This window comes from Bicyclus anynana, chromosome 3 (genome assembly GCF_947172395.1).
Source record: "Bicyclus anynana chromosome 3, ilBicAnyn1.1, whole genome shotgun sequence".
Classification (NCBI taxonomy): Eukaryota; Metazoa; Arthropoda; class Insecta; order Lepidoptera; family Nymphalidae; genus Bicyclus; species Bicyclus anynana.
This window is the reverse complement of record NC_069085.1, coordinates 4635050-4658027: the sequence shown is the minus strand read 5'-3', so window position 1 is coordinate 4658027 and position 22978 is coordinate 4635050. Positions and strand designations below refer to the sequence as shown.

Genomic DNA, 22978 nt, shown 5'->3' with positions numbered 1-22978 from the left:
AATAATGTGGCTTTCTAGTGGTAAAAGATTTTCAAAATAGATTTAGTAGATCTAGAGGCTAAAAAATCAATTCACCCGCGTAATTCCCGTTCCCGTAATAATACGGGAATAAAATATACCCTATGACACTCGCAAATAATGTGGCTTTCTAGTGATAAAAGATTTTCAAAACCAGAGACTACCTCCTGCAATACCACAAACTTTACCTCGTTAAAATTAGTACATAAATAAAATAAAATAAAACGATATGCTAGAGCTTTTATATTTTTATTTAGAAACTTTAAACTTACAACTTAACAGAAGATAGGTTCACTGATTTTTTTTCTTTTTCTCTTAAGCTATGCTCTTTACAAGTTTTTTATCACATTTTAACAAGGCGGATGTTTAAAAGGTACTAAAATCTATACATGGCACAGAAAAACGAAACATTTGGATTCCAGAATTTAATCTGGTTAAAATATACTTACAATTAAAACATTTACGATAAAATCACAACAGGAGGTACAGGAAAATAAGAAGGCGAATCTCCAACTTTCCTGATATACTAGTAGGTATGATGGTACATTTCTGGAACACTAGTTGTTGGTGTCGTCCAAAAATGTCACATGCTCCAGTCCCTCTGGCATGTACGTGAGACCTGACGCTTCTCGATGTTTGGTGTTGTAACCTTTGCCGTACCCTAAAATCACACTAATATTAAAAAGGCTAAGTACGTTGAAATTACTGAAAGGAATATAGATGCATCATACCCTGGTTTACTTTTTCTGGCAATCCACGTTTACTTAATACAACTTACAACATCATCATCAACCCATATTTGGCTCACTGCTGACTCGAGTCTCTTCTTAGAATGAGAGGGGTTAGGCCAAATAGTCCACTTTACTACACTTACACTATAGATTGGCAGACTTTACACATGCAGACAATTAACAAAAAATCTCAAGTATGCAGGTTTCCTGACGATGTTTTTTCTTCACCGTTTGAGACCCGTGATATTTAATTTCTTAAAATGCACACAATTGAAAAGTTGGAGGTGCATGCACCGGACCGGATTCAAACCCCCACCCTCCGGAACTAGAGGCATAGGTCATATCCACTGGGTTCATAACATACAACAGTCACTTCATATTCTGGGAACCCTTTCTAGAAACCATCGTAAAGATCAAAGAAAAGAGCCGTCGGACGTTGGAGTCGCTGAAATGGTCATTTAAAAAAAAGTGTCAACTAGCCCATTGAAAACTGGATCCAGCCTTGTCAGCCGTTGAAAAAACGAAAGATGACACGCATGACGCACGCACCCAAATCCTTCATAAGACCAGTTGGCGCGTTGCGCAGATGCAGCGGCACGGGCGGCAGCGGGCCACGGCTCTCCGCCAGCGTCCGCTGCGCGCTGCGCATGGCGCGGTACACCTCCGTGCTCTTGTCGGCGCGCGCCAGGCGCACGGCGCACTGCGCCAGCAGCACGTCGCACTCCGGCATGCCGATGAGCTGGCAGCCCTGCATGCACGCCACCGCCTCCACCAGCGCGCTCGGGTCACCCAGCCCTGGTATTATTCATTTCGTCTATTAGCCGCGTTGCCCGCAACTCCCTCAAGTCATTATTTTCCTCAATTTTGCTCTATTGAAATCCACCACCACCACACAAAAAAAATACTCCATTTAAATTAACATAAATTTTTAAAAACGTGAAAGAATTTTTAAAATCAATCCAATTAAACTATGTATTTTAAAAATTCTTCCACCACAGAGCCTATTCGTAACAAACAAACTAACAACCAAGTCTTAGCTCTATAAAATAATATTAGCTTTTAGCTTGACAACTTCCTCCGTAACACTCCCGATGGTCCGCGCGGGTCGGAGGGCGTGTAGCGATGAATGAATGAAGAACCCACAACTGATGCACCTCACTTCCCCGCACGCATGATTTCACAACCGCGCAGTCTTACCCCCCGTCGCCCGCACATCATGGGAGTGTATTCAGCGAACTTGCCAGACTATGTATTAAATCTATGTATATTAACATAACTACAATTCTTATAACAAGCGAGTAAAAACTCTGTTTGTCGCCGATAGCATTCTTGCGATTGGTTAGTTGCGTAACTATCAAAGCGAGGCTTGGGGTAATACTCACCGATATCCTCCGCGGCCGCTCTGACGAGCCTCCTCGCCACGAACATGGGGTCCTCTCCCCCGTGCAGCGCGCGCGTGGTCCAGTACAGCGCGGCGTTGTCGTCGCTGGCGCGTATCGACTTGTGGATGGCCGACACCACATTGTAGTGCTCCTCGCCTTGTTTGTCGTACAGCATGTGCGACCGCTGCCGACAAATTAATAATAATTCAGTTTACAAGTATAACATCTTTCCTCTTGCTTTCCTGCAATGTGTAGAACCATTTTCTTGACTTGATGGAAGTAACAGACGCGCTAATTGGATTGACAATGACCGTGCGCGGTGCTTGAGTTACCTGTCAGATGGTACTATAACTATAGCAGCCCATTTTCCGAGAGGACTTGGACTTGCCCTTCCGGCGTCTGTGTTTCCTGTCACGTATAATTTGTGCACTTTCAAGGCAAGAGTGAGTGAGGTATAGCGTGCTTCATCTTAGACCTCATCATTGCTTTCCATCGGGCTTGATTGTTGTCAGGCGTAAGCCTACACTACATAAAAAAAAGAAGACTACAGTACTGTCAGTCATCAGCTCTACAGTGTTACTTTGTCTATTTCTCTTCTCTTGGCAACTTTGATAAGTTCACTTTGTCACGGTTTACATTTAGCTAGACCTGCCATCCTAGTTATCTTTGTGTTGAAGTTCCCTCAGCGTACAGTCGGCCGCGCCGCCTCACCTTGATCCCGTTCTTCAGCTCCTCCAGTGGGATGAGCCGCGGGCGTCGGTCGGGCGCCGCGCCCAGCGCCAGCTCCAGCGCGCCGAGCGCCACGCGCGCGTCCCCGTCGCACACCTCCGCCAGCCACTGCAGCGACTGCCGTACTGTGCACCGTCACAAGTTCCCTCAGCGTACAGTCGGCCGCGCCGCCTCACCTTGATCCCGTTCTTCAGCTCCTCCAGTGGGATGAGCCGCGGGCGTCGGTCGGGCGCCGCGCCCAGCGCCAGCTCCAGCGCGCCGAGCGCCACGCGCGCGTCCCCGTCGCACACCTCCGCCAGCCACTGCAGCGACTGTCGCTCTATCGTGCACCTTCACATTTAGATATAGAACCTCCTTTTTTAATTATTTTTTTTTACAAGGGCTACAATTCCAAGCCAAAAAGGTAAAGAGAACTGTTTTTGTAAGAAATAGAAGTCTATTAGGATGTGTTAAACTAACTACTATTGCTGGTTTGTGACATAATAATAAGTGTAAATAAGACCACTTTTTAGTCAAGTCCTTAACTGAGATGGATGGACTTTTCTCTACTCTCTCATGCACATATTGTGCTATTGAAAATACGCATGTCATGACATGAGCATCATATAAGAATCCCAAGTAATACTATTACATAATATTTATATATATGAACTAGCTGACGTCGCACGGTTTCACCCGCATGGTTCCCGTTCCCGTAGGAATATGGGGATAATATATAGCCTATAGCCTTCCTCGATAAATGAGCTATCTAACACTGAAAGAATTTTTCAAATCGGACCAGTGGTTCCTAAGATTAGCGCGTTCAATCAAACAAACAAACAAACAAACAAACTCTTCAACTTTATAATATTAGTATAGATGTGAGTTTGTTTGTATGATTGTTATGTTTTTATGCGTAAACCACTAAACATATTGAAAAAAAATCCTTTCACCAATGGAAACCTATATTATTAACGAGTAACAAGACATATTTAATACCCATATTATACACATACTTGAATGAACTTACTTTTGTTCATGCTCAGAGTCAGGCTTATCACTTATGCTGTCAACCACCACAGCTAGCTCTTTCCTGACAACAGCTCTCTCTAATATCATCATCACTTCGTGCACCGACAGTTTGCTCAGCACCACAACTCTGCAGCGACTCAGAAGAGCATTGTTTAAGCTAAACGAAGGGTTCTCAGTAGTTGCGCCCACCAGAGTTATCGTGCCATTTTCGACATGAAGCAAAAAACTGTCTTGTTGTAATTTATTGAACCTGTAACAAAGTTTCAAGTGTCACATAAAATATTTGTTATAACATAAACATAGTCAAGACAAGTCTCCATTTTTCTTGTTTTTACCAAAAAATTTACTTACTACACCTCTGCTCATAGTCTGTCGACTGATCGCACGAGGATAATAGAACAAAAAAAAAATTTTTCTTTTTATTTTTAATAAGACTATGAGAAGATGGGTTTTAAGTTGGATGTTAATATGTGATACTAGCGGACGCCCGCGACTTCCGTCCGCCCTCAGACCAACCCCTAATTTTGCCGCCCTAAGCTTCAGCTTATATGGAGGATTTATGGTGAAAAACTATGTGCTCTAAGAGATCGTGGAGCCCGCCAACTGACCATGTGTACCAAGTTGGATATAATATCTACATAAAATTATCTTCTAATACAAATTATGTGTCTTTTCAGCATTATTCCCACTGATACCTTTACCCTCAATCAAATTTATATTTTAGAATATTTATTTACCTATGTATTTCATCCATGAATAAAACAGTATGTCTTTTAAACTTCATTTCATTGTTAGCAACTTTCACTACTTCCTTGACATCATTCACACCACACATTGTGGCGGACAGTTTCACAAACCTCATGTTGGGCTGTTCTTTACAAATGTTGGCAATAATGTTGGCCACAGATGTCTGCAAATTACATTTTATATTCATTTGTTTGTAATTAACATTTAATTTCAATCAACACAAGTTTGTCTGTGATATCAAAAGAAAAAAACAGATCAAGTGTTATATGATATTTAAACACAAACAAGTGTTGTACAATTTTTGTCTGTCTGTCTTGCAAAGGCAAACCTCTGGAACGACTGAACCAATGTTGATATGGACTTTCACTGGAAAATAGAGCAACATATAAGTAGGCTACCTTTTATCACTGAAAAATTTATGATTCCCGCAGGATTTGTAAAACTAAATGTTGCGTAAACAGTCTTGGCTTCCACTAGTTCATTAATTAAATTATTTATTCTCTAATTCTTCACTTCTTTTTTTTCAATTTACTGTTAATTTTTACACCTACAAACAAAACTTATTTCTCTGTTTTTTAGAAAAAGGCATTTTTTATTTACCATTTTTATTACAGCTAAGCTAAGCCATGAAAAGTGAGGTAAGAAAAACAATGCTATGGAATAAACTACTACTATGTATACATACAAGTATACCTACATATGTATGATATTTGTGTAAATTTTATCTCACAGTTCTACTTTCCATAACTCAATAATTAGTCCTAATATTATTTATAAGTAGCTGACCTAGCAAATGTTGTTTTGCCTTATTAATTATGCACATAGGTGTTAAAATAGATGTTAGCAGATTCTCAGACCTACTCAATATACACACAAAATTTCATAAAAATCGGTCCATCTGTTTCAGAGGAGTTGGGAAACAAAAACTGCAACACAATACTTAGATCAAAATAATTAGATCAGCATTTCCCAAAAAAAAAAAAATACTGGGTCACAACAATATGGAGGTCATGCTGTGATTTTAAATAAATACTAGGAGATGGTCAATTTTATTTCTTGATTAACGAGACAATATTGATCACTTGACAGGTGGTTTTTAGGTGTTATGGGTCCAAAAACTTAATTGGGTCACAAAGGACGAGTATGAAATTTACCAGGTCACAGTAGAATAAAGTTTGGGAAAAGCTGTATTAGATAAAGATTAAGATAATTATGATCTTTGTTAACTGTGCAATTTCAAATTCAGAATTCAACAAAAATATTACCTTTCCACATCCAGGAGGGCCCCAAAGTATCATATTTGGTACTTTTTTCTTTGAAAGCATAGAGTACAACATGGAGCCAGCACCAAAAGATTCCACCTGTCCGACAATGTCTTCTAGAAATACTGGTCTCATTGACTCAGCCAGGGGAACATTTTTACAATCTTTATTGTGGGAAGATTCTTTACAGTCTTCACGAGTCATTGATTTTGAAGATTCTTTGTAAATAGCCTTAAAAATATAAATTAACAGATATATTACAAATTGTCAAAGTTAACAACTATTTAGGTTTACAATTATTTTAATTTCTCACTAAGAAAGTTAGTAAAAAAAAAATAACCTTGGGTTTGCTTTGAGGGAATCCACTCTTTTCCAATGATGTACTACTAACTGGACTAACATCAATCTTGATCCTTTTGTTTTGGGAACCGTGTTCTTCAAGTTGTGAACTATTTCTTTTAAACAAGTTATCGCCCTTAAAACTATTTAAAAATATACACTTGTCTACATGTTTTTCGATTATCTCTTTCTCATATTCTCTGTTACATACTGGGCATATAACTTTACTGTTTGAATCCTTATTTTCGGTACTCATGACACATTAGCAAATGTAAAATTTTATCTTGAAAATTACACTACAAAATTAACAATAACAACAAAAACTTTAAATGTTGAACAGTAACACAACAGAAGTAAAACTAAAACATACATACATTAAAAATTTTAATGCGATAAACACAGTAAAATTAGGTCACTTTTAATGAAAATATTTTCTATGAAATAGAATGTTATTTAAAAGGTTTAAAAGTATTTTGTCTAATTTCAACCCAATTTCAATCCGGCATCCAATTTCAAATTTTCAAATCAAAACAAATCAAACAGAGAAAAATTCTTTTTAGACGTAAACGTATTTTTTTTTTTAATTTATTTTATGGCCTTTGAGTCTTTATCTTTTTAGCTGTTTGTGGCCAACAGATAATGTCAATCAAACCTCAAAAACACAGCTTGCTAAAGTCATGTCAGTCGTGGTGAAGAGATCACTGCTGACATAATTAATTTATTTCGCTCACGAAAGGCTCACAAGTGGTTCAAAAAATTTTTTTAATAAAAAACAGCAGTAAAAAATCAAGTTTTGCATATGACTATATACATTTTTATTACGAATAGCTTATTCCACTTTCTGTGAACGTTCCGAACGAATGGATTATGGAACGTTTTGATTATGATAATGGCAAGTTGGTAAAAAACTTTTTTTACTATAAGAAACCTTAGAAACCTGTTGCCGGTTTGTGATCGTTGCGATCGCTTAGTGGAACGTAAACTAATCAACGCAGCGTGGTCTATCGTCTATGTACAAATTATCAATTTGTCAAATATGTCGAATGGTATGGTGTCACCTTCATTTGTGGTCTGTGGGTGTCACTGTCAGCTGTCAGTGTCAAATCAAAACATCCAAAATTTAAAAGAGTTGTTGTGCAGTTTACAATTTTAATAAAATATTTAATTTCAGAAAATGTTTTAATTATAAATTGATTATTCAATATCTATCATAAGTACTTAATCAATAATTGACTGTGTTAAATTATGGATACAAAGAAATCCCTAAAAAATCGCAAGACTCCAAAAGTATTAAATGAGGTCAGTGAACTTTCTGAATCGGATAAATTCTTCAAAAGCTCAGAAAATAAGAGAGAAGTGGTAAGTTATTTATTTTTCCTGTAATAAAAAATATTCCTTTTTAATAAATAAATGTGTAAAAACAATTTGAAGCTTAGATACGTTTTTAGTTCTAAAAATTTTAAACACAGTGCTAAAGTACCGTTAGTTTACTTCAGATACTGTTTATTCTAGGGAGATGGAGCGCCAGCTGAAAACGAAGTTGAGACATCGAAAACAGTAATCAAAACTATAGAAGATGTGGACAAAGCGATCCCAAGTTTATATTTACATTTAAAACTAGATCTAGTTTTCATTATTCTACTCCTAGCGGCACTTGGTACAAGAATCTACAATTTAGAAGATCCCAGATACATTGTGTTAGTATTCAGATTGTAATGTTTCCACTAGTAGGTACTTTAGATTAAAAATCATAACTATTGGCTTAGCAATGTTTGGATAAAAAGTATGCCTTGCTTTAATGTATAGATTGTGAATAAGTCCTAATTCTATGAAATAGGCTAACCCTATAGGGTAATTTTTTCCATGGCTTCCCCTACAGAATTACAAAACACAGTCCTATTCTTGAACATGTTAATAAGTTTATTTAAAACTCTTTAACATTTTTTAGATAGGTTGATTTACTACAGCCCTACTAAATGTGTACTGATTTTAACTAAAAATACATTTAGATGAAACTGGAAATTCACTAGCAGTAGCCTATTGGAATGACTCACTATAGGATTATCCCTCCCTGCTTAAAAGAGAGTAGAGATTTAGAGAGATAAACAAGTGCTTTATGAGACATAGGGGTGATACACCAAACAATAACATCCCAAGTATGGGCTGCAAGTAAGAATATCTTAGAAGAAATAAAGCTGACTGTTTTTTAATTATTTAAATAATGTTGAAGAAAGACAACATTTTTAATGCTGTTTGTAATTTTTAGGTTTGATGAATTACATTATGGAAGATATGTAACCCTATACACAAAAGGAGTGTTCTTCTTTGACGCTCACCCTCCTCTAGGGAAACAGTTGCTCTATTTAGCTGGACACCTAGCCGGGTACAATGGTAATTTTACATTTGACAGAATCGGCTCAGCTTACTCTGAGTCTGTGCCAGTAAGAGCCTTGCGTATTGTGCCAGCTATTAGTGGCAGCTTGCTTGTTGGAATTACATATCAACTCATGCTAGAAATATCTACATATCAATCAACTGCTATACTTGCTGCAGTCCTAGTATTATTTGGTAAGTATACATTAGGACACATTGACTTAAATCAATTTATTAATGACTAGCACCCTTACTTAAAAAAAAACTACAAATTCAGATTATAAAAGTCTCAATTAAAGTAATAAAGTTCTGAAAAAAGCACATGGTTTTTACCCATTTTTCTTTTTTTGTACTATAAAAAAAAAACACTCATAATAGAACACATTCTAAAATATTGATTTATTTAATCTGGATTAATTACTACTACTTACAACAATTACATACTTCAATGTTAGTCTAAAAATGTCTATAATATTTTATTTTTGTTTCAGAAAACTCATTCCTAGCTCAATCTAGGTTTATGCTACTAGAAAGTATACAGATATTATTTGGATTGTGGGGCATTTTGTGTGTCATCAAGAGCACTCGCAGAACTGGATATGCAGCAGTACTATGGTTGTGCTTTGGTGCTTTTTCTCTTGGATGTTGCTTCTCGTAAGTTTCGTATATTCTTTGGCATATTTAAATATTAAAATATTATTAATATATATAGCGTACATATTATGGCGTGCACTAGGTTTTTAAATAGGGTAATTAAATATACAAATGCAAAGTAAAATCTTTTAATATGGCTTCGTGCATAAATTTTAAATTCAACAAAATGTTTAAATAATTGCATAAATTTATCATCTTATATATTGTATTTCTTTTGGTACAATAAACCATATAATGTATATATTTTCAAAATTGTGTATGATTATTTTACTTTGCAATTATAGAAAAACAGAAACATAATATTATGCTTTGAGGCATTTATGAGCATCAAATATCTATTTTTACAATATTGTAACTGTTTGTGAATGTGTCAGATGGAGCAATGCTGTACTTTGACCTTTACTGTCCACTTGAATTGGGCAAGTGAAAGTGGTATTTATATTTGATAGAAGGTCATTGTAGTACAATGTACTCTTTAGGTACCTATGCTGTAACATTAAAAATACCTGGTAGAATATTATAACATTCAGCATTCAGATTCATGATTTAGCATTCAGATTTTAGAGTACACGAACTTGAAAAAATAATAGGAGCAATTGTCCAAGCTTTTCTTTACAAGTTTGATTAATAATATTTTTCATTTCAAACTAAATATTTTTAAACTGTTGTTGCAGCTCCCCAGCAGAAAAGATTTATCACTGATTGCTTTACAATTAGTTTAAATAAGTCACAACTCATTTATTATTATTATTTATTGATATTACATTATTATTTATTATTAACTAGCGGACGCCCGCGACTTCGTCCGCGTGAAAGTCGTTGTAAACTTTCAACTACCCCTACCCTACCCCTACCCTACCCTACCCCAACCCTACCCCTACCCTACCCTACCCCAACCCTACCCCTACCCTACCACTACCCTATCCCTACTCTGACCTGCCCTACCCCTACCCTACCCCTACCCTACCCTACCCCTACCCTACTCATTAAGGCTGCACTTCTTTATTTATTCCTCCTACCGCGAGTCGCGTCGAGCGCGGCAACCGTTACACAAAAATAATCCTTGAAGCATGAATGGTGTTTCTTTACCGATTTTTTTATTGAATAGTTAATAATGTTAACTTTCTTATTAGAGATGACTGATGAGTGTTATAAACATAAGAGTAGACAAATATAATTAGAAAGTTCCGAACTGCTAAGCTATCGGGAGTTACACGTGTTATTGTGAGTCAACCATAAAAGATAGACATATATGCTGGTGTGTTTTTATAGATAATTTTAAGGAAAACATTTCCGTCATACATGATTTTTATGTAGCTTTAACCATTAAGGCTTTACACGCGACGGAATCTTAAAAAATTGAGTAACTTCTCCCGTTTTCTCAACACTTTTCTTCACTGCTCTGCTCCTATTGATGGTAGCGTAATGAAAAGTATACTATAACCTGCCCAGGAGTATGTTGAATAATTGTACCAAGTTTCGTTAAAATCCGTCGAGTAGTTTTTGTTTCTATAAAGAACATACAGACAGACAGACAAAAATTTTACTGATTGCATTTTTGGCATCAGTATCGATCACTAATCACCCCCTAATAGTTATTTTGGAAATATATTTCATGTACAGAATTGACCTCTCTACAAATTTATTATAATTATAGATTTCATTTCATCACGATTGTTATAAATAGTTCAAATAAAATTGCACAGTTTTTGCCGAGCTTTGAATTTCAGACCTGTATTTTTTTTAATTTAGTTAGGGACTCCTAAAAAGAACTAGAAATATTTATTTATGTGTTTATGAGGTTCAACTTCAACACACCCTCGGAATAGTAACTCACTTTCACAGGGCTCTTCTTGCTACGCCTCTTTTTCCTCGTTTTCCATATTGTATCGCCGGGGACAAAATTGGGTCAAAAAATCTGTTACACACTAACTTGCTGTATGGTAATGTAAAAACACTCGTATTTAAAAGTCTCGAATTACGAGCCTAATAAAATATAAATAAAATAGCTAAAAGCAGGTGCGCTAAAAAATATCTTTATTTCAGAGTAAAATATTCGGGAATTTACACTTACTACTTGGCAATATTCCTAGTTGGACGACAAATGTGGAGACGAATGAGCAATACCGAATCCGGGCTAAGGCTTGCTGTGTCTACAATATGGAGACTGGTGGTTTTAATTGGTATACCATTGGCGGTGTACATTGGCGTGTTTTACGTTCACTTGGCGATGTTGCCTAAGGCGGGGCCTCACGATAGCGTCATGACGAGTGCGTTCCAGGCCTCGCTGAAGGGAGGCCTCGCCAGTATAACTAAAGGACAACCGTTGCATGTGTCGCACGGCTCTCAAATAACGCTCAGGTAATTTATAGCTGCTTATTATAGGACTCAAAAGTGATTACAAATATAAGAAAACTAATGTCGAACAAAGGTTACGTTTCACAACACTTGTCAGGACAACTTAATTAACAAATCAAACTGCAACCAAAATAAGACCCTAGAATGGCAGAGAATGACCATGAGTGGAGTCACGTACTTGTGAACGATGTGAGTAGGGTTAAAGGATCCTTTGACTGTATAGAAACACTGCCCTTTTCCACTCAAGAATTACACAACAAGAGATGTGGACGGCTCGAACGCCACGAGCACACTGAAGCCGACACTAGATCGAGCGACGTCATATCTGTCACAGACTACTATTCCCTACACTATTTATTAACAACATGTAAATTTAAAAGCGGCAAACGCGGCGGTAACATGCCCTTTTGCTTCCGCTAATTTGAATTATAGTTGTTGCTCAGTTGAAAATTCGTAAATTGCGGGTAGGTTTAGTTTACTGAACACTCTTAAAACATCAAGTTTGTCTACTTGTAGCGGTAGCCTATAATACCGGTCGAAGGCTTCATGTCTCGTCACAAGTACCTAACATATTATGATGATACGGAAAACATCTGTAAACTGGTAACACACACAACACACGCGCATGCACACATCCACGTACACACACATACAGTGTCGCTCCTAAAATTGTACTTTTGACATTTAATTTTTTATTTACATGAATCAACACTGCAGTGTTTGTGTATACTAAATAGATACCTACAATACTACATAGCTCATCTCTACACTGGTAAGGTAAGCAGATCGCGCACGACCACTCAGGTCGAACGCCGGTGACAGACTGACTCATTACCCCCACTACCAATGTACATGAGATAGTGTATATGTAGTATTGTAGGTATCTATTTAGTATACACAAACACTACAAACTCTATAGCTAGGGCAGTGCTTAAACTTTATAACTTTTTATGTCACAAATAAATGATAAGAGATGTGATATGTAACGTCAGGCACTCTCACGGGCGCACGTGCTGGCTGCACTCGCACGCGCACGTGTACCCGGTGCGGTACGCGGACGGGCGCGGCTCGTCACACCAGCAGCAGGTCACGTGCTACAGCTTCAAGGACGTCAACAACTGGTGGATCGTGAAGCGGCCCGAGCAGCCGTCGCTGGCCGTGGCCACGCCGCCCGACGCCGTGCGCCACGGCGAGGTGGTGCAGCTGCTGCACGGCATCACGAGCAGGGCGCTCAACTCGCACGACGTCGCCGCGCCCGTCTCCCCGCAGGCGCAGGTGTGCTATACTATACGTCACACAACTGGGGGATCGTGAAGCGGCCCGAGCAGCCGTCGCTGGCCGTGGCCACGCCGCCCGACGCTGACTAATAGGTGTCCAAGTATTTATCTGAGTCAGATGATGACGTGATGATGACATCTGAGTCTTCAGCCGATGTGCTGGATATGACGGCAAAGTCGCTGTAGTCTACGAACCATGTAGCCCTTGTTTGTCATCTCATTTCAGGTCTAATGCATCTTAAAGTTGTACAAAAGTACTGCTTCTCCTGCGGACTAATAAGTCTGTATTTAAGAAGACATTTTTCAATTTGTGTAATTTATATGTTTAGCCTAAAAGCTTTTCAGCACACATCGCAACTGGTTGATGTGAATTAATAGCGCAGTCTATAGAAAAACCCCAGATGCGAGCGCTAATGAATCCGTCTGCCTCAATGTGTTTCGTAACCCCTCGCCCGTTTCACGTTAATCCGTCATTTGCCTTTTTAGTCTGTTCAGTGAATAAAAACAAACTCTATTTACCTTTAAACAATAGTTGTTCAAACAAAACTAAACTCTATTATTAACAAAATTCAGATTTTATTCGTTGGCTCGACGCGGCTCTCGGGTGGGCTGGTGGAATTCTACAAACACTTAGAACACTTGTTGGCGATCCGCCCGAGGACTCCCGGCAGTAATGATTTTATTCTGTGTCCAGGAGGTGTCTTGCTACATCGACTACAACGTGTCGATGTCGGCACAGAACCTGTGGCGTGTGGAGATCGTGAACCGCGCGAGCGAGGACTCCACCTGGGACAGCATCCGCTCGCTGGTGCGCCTGGTGCACGTGGACTCGGGCTCCGCGCTGCGCTTCAGCGGGCGCCAGCTGCCGGCCTGGGGCTTCCACCAGCACGAGGTGGTGGCCGACAAGGCGCTCACCCACCAGGACACCATTTGGAATGTGGAGGAACATCGGTATACTAAAGGTATGGTTGAACGCAATATTGTTGTATTATTCTTTGGTTTGTTTTGAATCTTTATTATACTTGAACCTTGCAATTTTGTTGTATTATTCCTTGATTTGTTTCAAATCTTTATTATACTTGAACCTTGCAATTTTGTTGTATTATTCCTTGATTTGTTTCAAATCTTTATTATACTTGAACCTTGCAATTTTGTTGTATTATTCCTTGATTTGTTTCAAATCTTTATTATACTTGAACCTTGCAATTTTGTTGTATTATTCCTTGGTTTATTTCAAATCTTTATTATACTTGAAACTTGCAATTTTGTTGTATTATACCTTGGTTTGTTTCAAATCTTTATTATTCTTGAACCTTGCAATTTTGTTGTATTGTTCCTTGGTTTGTTTCAAATCTTTATTATACTTGAACCTTGCAATTTTGATGTATTATTCCTTGGTTTGTTTCAAATGTTTATTATACTTGAAGCATGCAATTTAGTTGTATTATTCCATGGTTTCTGTAAAATCTTTATTACACTTGAACCTTGCGATTTTGTTGTATTATTCCTTGGTTTGTTTCAAATCTTCATTATACTTGAACCTTGCAATTTTGTTGTATTATTCCTTGGTTTGTTTCAAATCTTTATTATTCTTGAACCTTGCAATTTTGTTGTATTATTCCTTGATTTGTTTCAAATCTTTATTATACTTGAACCTTGCAATTTTGTTGTATTATTCCTTAGTTTGTTTGAAATCTTTATTTTACACAATAAATTTTCAAAGGCTTAATTTTAATTTCCTGCCTGTTCTACTCTTTATCCACTGTAGACAAAGTGGTGTTTAGCTTTGGCGGGTATTAGGAGTTCCCCCGAAATGTACTAAGGATCTTGTATGGTATAAACTGAATGTCATTGGGGATGTTTGCGTCAGCTATAGGCAAACTACTTAGTCGCACTAGTCCTGAAGATATGGCGACAAAGAGTAACATGACCGTAGCATACGTCTGATGCATTCTTCATTCCTTCGTTGATAGGCGAATGTGTTGCCGCTGCCACCTTTCTCGCTCATCTATATTGTCACAGCTGGTGTATAACGCAGGCGAGGCCTCGCAGTTACGCTGTTTGTCTAACAATATATGTGCCACCATAAAGTGTACCTTACGTATTTGTAATATAGTTTAAATTTCTCCTCTTCCAGCTGAAGATAGAAAGGAACGTGAACGCGAGCTGGTGAGCGCGGAGATGATCCCCACGGCAGCCACGCAGCTGACCTTCTGGGCCAAGTTCATGGAGCTGCAGTACAAGATGCTGACGCACGCCGCCGACGCGCCGCAGGGACACATGTTCGCCAGCGAGCCGCTCGAGTGGCCGCTGCTAGTGCGCTCTATCGCCTACTGGCTCTCCCCTAACTCTAATGTAAGTGTCACACATCACAAGTTCATGCAGCTGCAGCACAAGATGCTGACGCACGCCACCGACGCGCCGCAGGGACACATGTTCGCCAGCGAGCCGCTCGAGTGGCCGCTGCTAGTGCGCTCTATCGCCTACTGGCTCTCCCCTAACTCTAATGTAAGTGTCACACATCACAAGTTCATGCAGCTGCAGCACAAGATGCTGACGCACGCCGCCGACGCGCCGCAGGGACATATGTTCGCCAGGGACATAGTTTCGCTACTGTCGCCCTGGCACAGGTTCATGGAGCTGCAGCATAAGTTAAAGATACAAGAGGTAAGCAGACTCCTGTAACAAAAACAAAACACAACTAGCTAGGCTAGAGCCGACTGCATCCAACATCGCCCCGCATCCCATTGATGTTGTTTATCCCTTTGCGATTTGTTTACCATTACTATGATTCTTGTTCAGATCTCCTAATGTCTGATTCAATCACAGAGTTACTCTGAACATAGCTCGCTCCATTACGCTGAGTGACTCTGAGCTAATATTGGCCTCTTATGGATGAGGCCTATAATAATTTTAATGTCAATTCCATACCTAAAGGAGATGGTCCAAAATTGTATGGAGCCCAGTATCAGTCATTGTACCCTAGCGAAAATAAAAGAAGATATTTTTTTTAACTATTTTTGAATATACAAATCTACGAATTTACTAAAATTCTTTCGAAATATTATTCATTGTCTTCCAAGAAATGCAACATTAATAAAGATATTAATGGCGGTTATATGACGTTTACAATGCAGTAATCGATTTGACGTTTGCTGTCAACTGTCATGTCATAGTTGCTCTATGGGCGCCATCTTGATATAACTCAAAAACTTGAGTTTTTATTTTATTTATTTTTTTCTATTTAGTTAGATTTATTCACTTTAATAAATTTTAATAAAATCCTTGTATTTTTTAAATTTTAATGATACGGGGTACAAGAGTGGACCTGAAATGGACCATCTCCTTTCAAAATATACGATAATTGGTTTATAATACAACGATGACCATGATGCTTTTTATAGAACAAAAATTCTATTAATACTAGATTTTCATTTCAGGCTCAAGTGCATCTAATCGGTAACATGATAACATGGTACGCGGGCACCTTATCAGTGCTGCTATACGGGGGCGTACTCGTCGTATACGCGATACGACAGCGACGAGCGTTCTCCGACTTAACGCCTCTCGCCGCACAAAAGTTCTACGACGCCGGGTGTATCCTCTTCCTAGGTTACTGGCTACACTATTTGCCCTATTTCTTTATAGACAGAACACTTTTCCTGCACCACTATCTGCCTGCTTATATATTCAAAATCCTCCTTTTAGCCTACGTAATAGACCATATCTACTATAATATCTATGTTCGTGAAAGTATAAAATCGCTCACACATATATTTGTACTGTGCATATATATTTGGTTGGTGTATGTAATTATAACGTTCCAAAAGTTCAGTGTTTTGAGTTATGGCAACACTGACTTGGCGGAAACCGACCTGTTGAATCTGAGATGGAAGGACACGTGGGATTTTATTCTTCACAAGAAAAAATAACTTTTTACTGTATATTTTATGACTGATGCCATATTTTTGACTTGTTTGAAACGAAACAGAATACTCACATTTTTGTAACGCTTATTTTACTTTTATAAATCATATCTGCCATGGTTTTGTGGATCTTTTTCATTATTATAAGAATCTCAATTATAAACTATCATTTTTATGTGTAACAGTGCATCAGAAAATAATTCTTGACGGCCTCCGTGGCGCAGTTGTATGCGCGGTGGATTTACAAGACGGAGGTCCTGGGTTAGATCCCCGGCTGGGCCGATTGAGGTTTTCTTAATTGGTCCAGGTCTGGCTGGAGGAAAGCTTCGGCCGTATCTAGTTACCACCCTACCGACAAGCGATTTAGCTTTCCGGTACGATGTCGTGTAGAAACCGAAAAGGAGTGTGGATTTCATCCTACTCCTAACAAGTTAGCCCGCTTACATCTTAGATTGCATCATCACTTACCATCAGGTGAGATTGTAGTCAAGGGCCAACTTGTAAAGAATTAAAAAAAAAAAATGAAAATTTTCTAACTGAAGTTATAATTTAAGATTTAAAAGATTTTAAGTGAAGTATGGTTAGATAAAAGAACAATGTGCACTGTGTATTTATTATTTAAAAAAAAAAACAATTTTTAATTTTATTATTAAGACTAAAAAGATGCTACTGCCATAAGACATCACAATTTTTTGATTTGTTTTTAAAACTCAATATTAATATCACAATTTTTATTTTAGTTATGTAAGAATAAACGTTATATTATAGTCAGCTAGTTTCTATATTGTTGTTATGTACATCACAGGTTTATACATGTAGGTAATGTATTAGATTAAGTTAGATATTAATATAGAGAAGTAAATGTGCAAACTTTTAACGTCCATAGAATTTGCACTAGTACAGCTAGCGGCGTGAAATCTAGCCGGTTTTAAGATCATCACTTTACTATGTTATACCTACCAGTTTAGTTTTTAGGGTTCCCTAACTCAAAAGCAAAATACAAAACCTTAAAGGAAAATCACTTAATTTTCCGCCTGTCTGTCGGTGGCAAGATCCTTTATCTCGGGAATTCGTGGGAGGTATCGAATTGAAATTAAAACCTACCTACCTTCTTATATGATTACCAACTACGTAAGGAAAAAATCTATAATCTATACTTTTGTAATTAACACTTGCACAGTCCAGTGAGCCGAGTGGCTCACGCCAGTTTCTCTTCACGCCTCTCAGAGTCCAAATGTTTCAGATTATTAAATCCTTTTTTTTCCTCATTTATTTAATAGTCCTGTTTTTTTTAATTTTTAACCTATTTATATAAAATACAAAATATAATATAAAACACTGTTTTAAAATTTATGAAAAAAAATTTAACCCTACCGCTGCGAGGCGAGGTGGTCAAGACTCCAGAATGAGGAACCTCCTCACAATACGCGTCGTCCCAAGAATAATTACCTTCTGTATCCGACCCTTGAATCTTGATCCAGCAGATAAGCGAAAGCTCCCTATATATTTTCATGATTCAAAGTTTTCAATTTATGATGGATATTATTAATTGTACCTACGGAAAATTGTTTTTATATTAAGCTTTTCTGTTATGTTTGTTTTGAGTAAGTACCTACAACAAATATTTCATGTTTCTTTTTGTTCGAAATACTGCCCAGGTTTTTTGTAAGGCTGTAAATGTATTCTATTGACTGAAGGATAATAATGAACTCCGTCCTTTAATTTTTAAATATTTTATAATCAAAGTTTTATTTTTATATGTCTATTAAAATATTCAACATATATTTTTTGTTTTAATTTTCCCATTATTGGAAATAGATAATAATTCCAATATAATAGCTAGTTATATTGGAATCTTTACCTATTAGAAAAGAGTTTTAAGAGACAATATTTTATTACCTATGGACCTAGCATACGCGCAAAGCCTCATCGCGACGAAAGAGCGAATTTTCGTCATGCGAAGTGAAAGTGACATAAGCGCGGTGCCGGAGAGGAGAGCAGCAAGCGCGCACAGTATGCTTGCCAGCCAGAGGCGAGGCTTTTCCGTTACGTGTGGAGGCGTTATAATGAGTTTTGACTTTTAACATAAGAAATTGTGCTCGGACGACAAACATATAGCTTTGTGGCAACTTTTCGCCAAAGACCCTTAAAATTTATTGCAACTTTTTGAAGGCTTGTCTTGAAGTCATTTAGACTGGTGACTGGTACTCTGTACCGACTCGTAAATCTATTGAGAGACTGGATATTTCGACCGCTAAGGGCCCCGATCCCCGAACCTGTGACCTCCCAAAGCCTCTATAGTCTAAAGCCATACTTGCCATGGTATGGTTATGGGCTGACAAACTCAACTAACATAAAATCACGAGGATATGTGTATCACAGGCAATCTAAGATTGGAGATAAGATTTTTGCCTTAAAGTTATATTCAAAGAAACAATTGAATATTGCATAAGTAGTTTTATTTTATAAAAATGTATATGAATAAACAGTGAAATATATCTTCAGCTGCTGACGGAAGCCTCAACCTCCATTGGCTGCACTGGTCTCACTGTCACCGACTCCACTTCCAGGGGAATGATGCGCTGTTTCAACACTGCAGTGGTGCCTAGAGGGTATCTGTAAGAACCTTGTTTCTTGCCCTGAAAAATTTAAACATGCACTATATACTAAATACTTTCACTTATGGTTGTTTGCCTCCTGCAGGCCAATGAGTAAATAGTCTAGTAATTTTAGGCATTTTAAACTCTAATCTGGGGAAAACTTCCTACTGAGCAGAATTTTTGTACACATCTTTATTATGGTGTTATTATGAATATGTGAAAAATCAACATTGACATTGTGCCGGCTAAAAAAGTTATAAGGCCACGAAAATCAGTTATTCGCGAATATTTCGCGACCTTTTGTTGGAGGTCAATAGAGGTCATCATAAAAAATGTCTACAAAAAAAAAGTATCTTGCAGTTTTTCTGAAAAATTAACCATTTTCGGATTCAGACTCTTTATGATATTAGTTTAGATAACTAGGATTGATAGATTTATAGATATTGTGTTAATATCCCCTGAGAGAAGCCTCACCATGTTGTTGTGGGTCAAAAAAAAAGGCTAGCAATGTTAGGAAAACTTGCATTAATAATTTTAAAGGTACTCGTACCTTAATGTTAGCTTCTTCATAAGTTCTAAGGTACTGTGCCGGGCCAGTGGTACGGATCACACACAAATCCACATTAGAACCAGATCCAAGATCATTGAAGATACCAGCAGCGATTGCATCACGTACAAGTTTTTTGCCTTCTTCTTCATTCATGTCTGGCTTCCAACGGGCTTCAAAGACTGCCATCGCAGCAAGAGAGCCAGATCCTAAAATAGGGATGCATAATGTGCTCATTCAATGTAATGACAATAAGAATTTTCAATAGACTATCCATCCCACATGATCATAACATCCTGGGTTGATGCACCAAGGTGCAGTTATAAAAAACTAAGCTTTTCTCTTTTCTTTTATAGTAAAAATTCTCAGCCTAGTTGGGAAATTATTGTGATATTACATCCCAGTGTCTCGGAAAGGCTTAGACTGATCTACTATATAAAAATAAGTCGGGTTTTCCTTCCTGACGCTATAACTCCAGAACGCATTGAGTGAAAAAGTGATAAACAAAATATAGTGTACTACTAGCCTGTCAAGCTTCGCTTTGACTTATGTGCACTTCTTCCCTATCCCTACTCTACACTACTCCTACCCTACCCTACCCCTACCTCTAAATTCATTTGTTACAAAGAATGTGATAAATGAAGAACCATTGGACCAATTTCGTACAATTTCGTACTAAATAGTCTGAACAAACATTTGGTTTAGATAGGTGAATTCTTGAGTTATAAAATTACAAAGAAAAGTGGCATTGATTTTTAGTTATTATACAGATTATATAGATATAGATTTATTTTTTTGTGTGTGCCACAAAGTATTTTAGATAAATAAATAAGAATAACATGCAAATTCTTCAGTTTTTACATACCCATGGTAGCATATGGCAGTTTGTCAACTGACCCATGAGGATAAATGCAGTAAATGTGGGGACCAGTGCGATCAACACCTCCCAATACTAGGGCAGCACCAATGTGACCCTGGTACCGGAACAACATGCGCTTCAATAACGTTGCTGCAGTCGCTACTGGCACTGTCCGTCCTGTAATTATGTTTTTAATTATACAATTTATGTTAGAGTGGTTATTCATTGGTGTGTGTAGGTTGTTGGCAAAATTAAATAGTATATTTCAAATCTCAAAGTTACTATTATGATTAAGCAGTATAAATGATTAATGATTAATAGCTAATTTGATTAAGTACTAAAGTTGTAAGTCATTATTTTACACTTACTTTTAAACAGTTTATAATTTAGTCTATTGATAAAAAATAAAGTCTAAGGTACTAAACAATTTTTTATGAACTACAAATTGTATGAATTGTCACTTTTAAATATTGGATAGAAGCAGGCGTTACTTTGCGGAAGTTCATCATGATTATATAATGATTTATTTATTTTGCAAAGTCTTTGCAATTGCACGTTGTAGAGTCAGCACCTCCTGAGGATGCTCCGGTTTCGGGGTGAAACATACGTAGAGAGTATTTTGTCGGACCTGGGTGACGTTGTCGCATGGGTTCGTCGACTTTTCGCGGATGATAGCAAAATAAATAAATCATTATATAATTGTCACTTTGCTTGCATTCTCTACTCAACCTGACCGGTATGCAAGCGTTGAAGTTCCAATTGAGATGCAACAGTTTGCGTAGTCATCTCGGTGTCGGCCGCGGTTCCTGCGCCGCAGCAATACATATTGCCGGCTAGATAATGTATTTTCTGGCAGTTTTTGTCGGACACCACCGTATTTTCGGTGGCTCGCGTGTCCGCACCCAATATGACTCCATCAGCGTAAATTATACCCACGATGGTGGTACCGGTCTTTGTAGCTTTGGGTGCCGGGAAACCTTTCTGTTCAAGGAACGCGTTGCTAGAACATTAAAGAATGCGATATTAAAGTTAAAGTTGAAAGCATATTAACTGAAATTTAATATTTGTTGACATACTTACCGTTGACAATTTTCGAATGAGAATCCAGGTGCGGGTATTTCGGGTACAAGAATGGAAGCCATAGCGCAATATATTTAGTATCGGGTTATTTCTTTATAATGATTTTTTTAATCAATTCAAACTTTGCGTGAGATTACAAAATTTGCGTTTGACACTTTTGTTTCGATTCTTGACAGTTGACACAGACGACAAATTCTTGAACGCAGAGTACGACTAGAACAGACGACAAATGAAGTTTCACAGGTTATAATTTTTTCACCCACAGACTACAACTTTAACCTAAAAGGTGCCACAGCTATAATTTGCCTATCCTTAATATATATTTTAGCTATGGCAATGGCAATGGCAATAGAGCACGACTGTGTGACCACATGTGGCAGTTTCTTGCTATTTTGGCAGAATTGGCCTCTTATTTTAGCGTGTGGCATGATCGGTTAACGTTCTGAACGTGCAGAAGCTACAAAACATTTGTTTGCTCAAACAGTTAACAACAAACAATAAAAAATAAAGTAATTCGAACTTTTTTGAACTTGTTTACCCATTAATTTTAATGTAAAACCAAGCATAACTTTTTATTGAGTAGTCCGATTTTGATAATACGTTTTTTATTAGAAAGTGAATATTTTGAATTTAAAACAATTCTAATCCTAAGGGTTGAAAAACAGGGGATGATTGATTGTCTCCCCATTAATTTTACAATTGGTACCGCCTTCAAAGTGATCAGTAGATAGAAAACATTATAATATTTTTTTTACTTATTAGTTTTCTGCATATGTTTGTGTTTTTGAAGTCGATAGTATGTTAATTATTACTTTAGGTTTATTTTTAACATTGTTGAAAATCGGTGTTATTATTACTTACCTACTTTATTGATATTGTAAGCTAGTAAAACATAAGTTTATAAAAATTATGGCTCTTGAAATAAATAAGTAAAATTCTAATAAAAATATAATATTATGTACCTACACAAATGTGTTTAATTTTAATTCTGACTCTTGGTTTGCTTTTTAACCGACTTCTAAAAAAGGAGGAGGTTTCTCAATTCAACCGTATATATCATCATATCAATATACATTGAGTAATGT

General features: G+C 37.4%; 3 protein-coding genes across 3 annotated transcripts; 1 reads left to right on the top strand and 2 right to left on the bottom strand.

Annotated features, from left to right (window-relative positions):
• Positions 1-251: 251 nt before the first annotated feature.
• Positions 252-6825, bottom strand: LOC112055547 (ATPase WRNIP1-like). The gene is made up of 8 exons (XM_024095720.2): positions 6221-6825; positions 5884-6111; positions 4609-4781; positions 3870-4121; positions 3037-3190; positions 2132-2315; positions 1299-1544; positions 252-679 (listed from the first exon to the last, which is right to left on the bottom strand). The coding sequence occupies exons 1-8, from the start codon at positions 6473-6475 to the stop codon at positions 576-578; spliced, it is 1596 nt and encodes a 531-aa protein (XP_023951488.2). The 5' UTR covers positions 6476-6825; the 3' UTR covers positions 252-575.
• Positions 6826-7297: 472 nt separating this feature from the next.
• Positions 7298-18419, top strand: LOC112055546 (protein O-mannosyltransferase 1). The gene is made up of 9 exons (XM_052891044.1): positions 7298-7578; positions 7732-7916; positions 8486-8787; positions 9084-9246; positions 11293-11607; positions 12597-12879; positions 13576-13843; positions 15019-15389; positions 16322-18419. The coding sequence occupies exons 1-9, from the start codon at positions 7465-7467 to the stop codon at positions 16811-16813; spliced, it is 2493 nt and encodes an 830-aa protein (XP_052747004.1). The 5' UTR covers positions 7298-7464; the 3' UTR covers positions 16814-18419.
• Positions 18420-19249: 830 nt separating this feature from the next.
• Positions 19250-22069, bottom strand: LOC112055548 (proteasome subunit beta type-7). The gene is made up of 5 exons (XM_052891043.1): positions 21894-22069; positions 21548-21813; positions 20820-20990; positions 19958-20163; positions 19250-19446 (listed from the first exon to the last, which is right to left on the bottom strand). The coding sequence occupies exons 1-5, from the start codon at positions 21953-21955 to the stop codon at positions 19309-19311; spliced, it is 843 nt and encodes a 280-aa protein (XP_052747003.1). The 5' UTR covers positions 21956-22069; the 3' UTR covers positions 19250-19308.
• Positions 22070-22978: the final 909 nt, after the last annotated feature.

Coding starts and splice junctions, on each gene's coding strand:
- LOC112055547 (XM_024095720.2), bottom strand. CDS start 6,475: ATGAGTACCGAAAATAAGGATTCAAACAGTAAAGTTATATGCCCAGTA. Junction 2,316..3,036: donor AGCTGAAGAACGGGATCAAG/GTGAGGCGGCGC, acceptor ATTTGTCGGCAG/CGGTCGCACATGCTGTACGA. Junction 1,545..2,131: donor AGCGGCCGCGGAGGATATCG/GTGAGTATTACC, acceptor GAATAATACCAG/GGCTGGGTGACCCGAGCGCG.
- LOC112055546 (XM_052891044.1), top strand. CDS start 7,465: ATGGATACAAAGAAATCCCTAAAAAATCGCAAGACTCCAAAAGTATTA. Junction 8,788..9,083: donor TGCAGTCCTAGTATTATTTG/GTAAGTATACAT, acceptor TTTTTGTTTCAG/AAAACTCATTCCTAGCTCAA. Junction 15,390..16,321: donor GGCTCTCCCCTAACTCTAAT/GTAAGTGTCACA, acceptor TTTTCATTTCAG/GCTCAAGTGCATCTAATCGG.
- LOC112055548 (XM_052891043.1), bottom strand. CDS start 21,955: ATGGCTTCCATTCTTGTACCCGAAATACCCGCACCTGGATTCTCATTC. Junction 21,814..21,893: donor TCATTCGAAAATTGTCAACG/GTAAGTATGTCA, acceptor TTAATGTTCTAG/CAACGCGTTCCTTGAACAGA. Junction 20,991..21,547: donor ACTTCAACGCTTGCATACCG/GTCAGGTTGAGT, acceptor ACATAATTACAG/GACGGACAGTGCCAGTAGCG.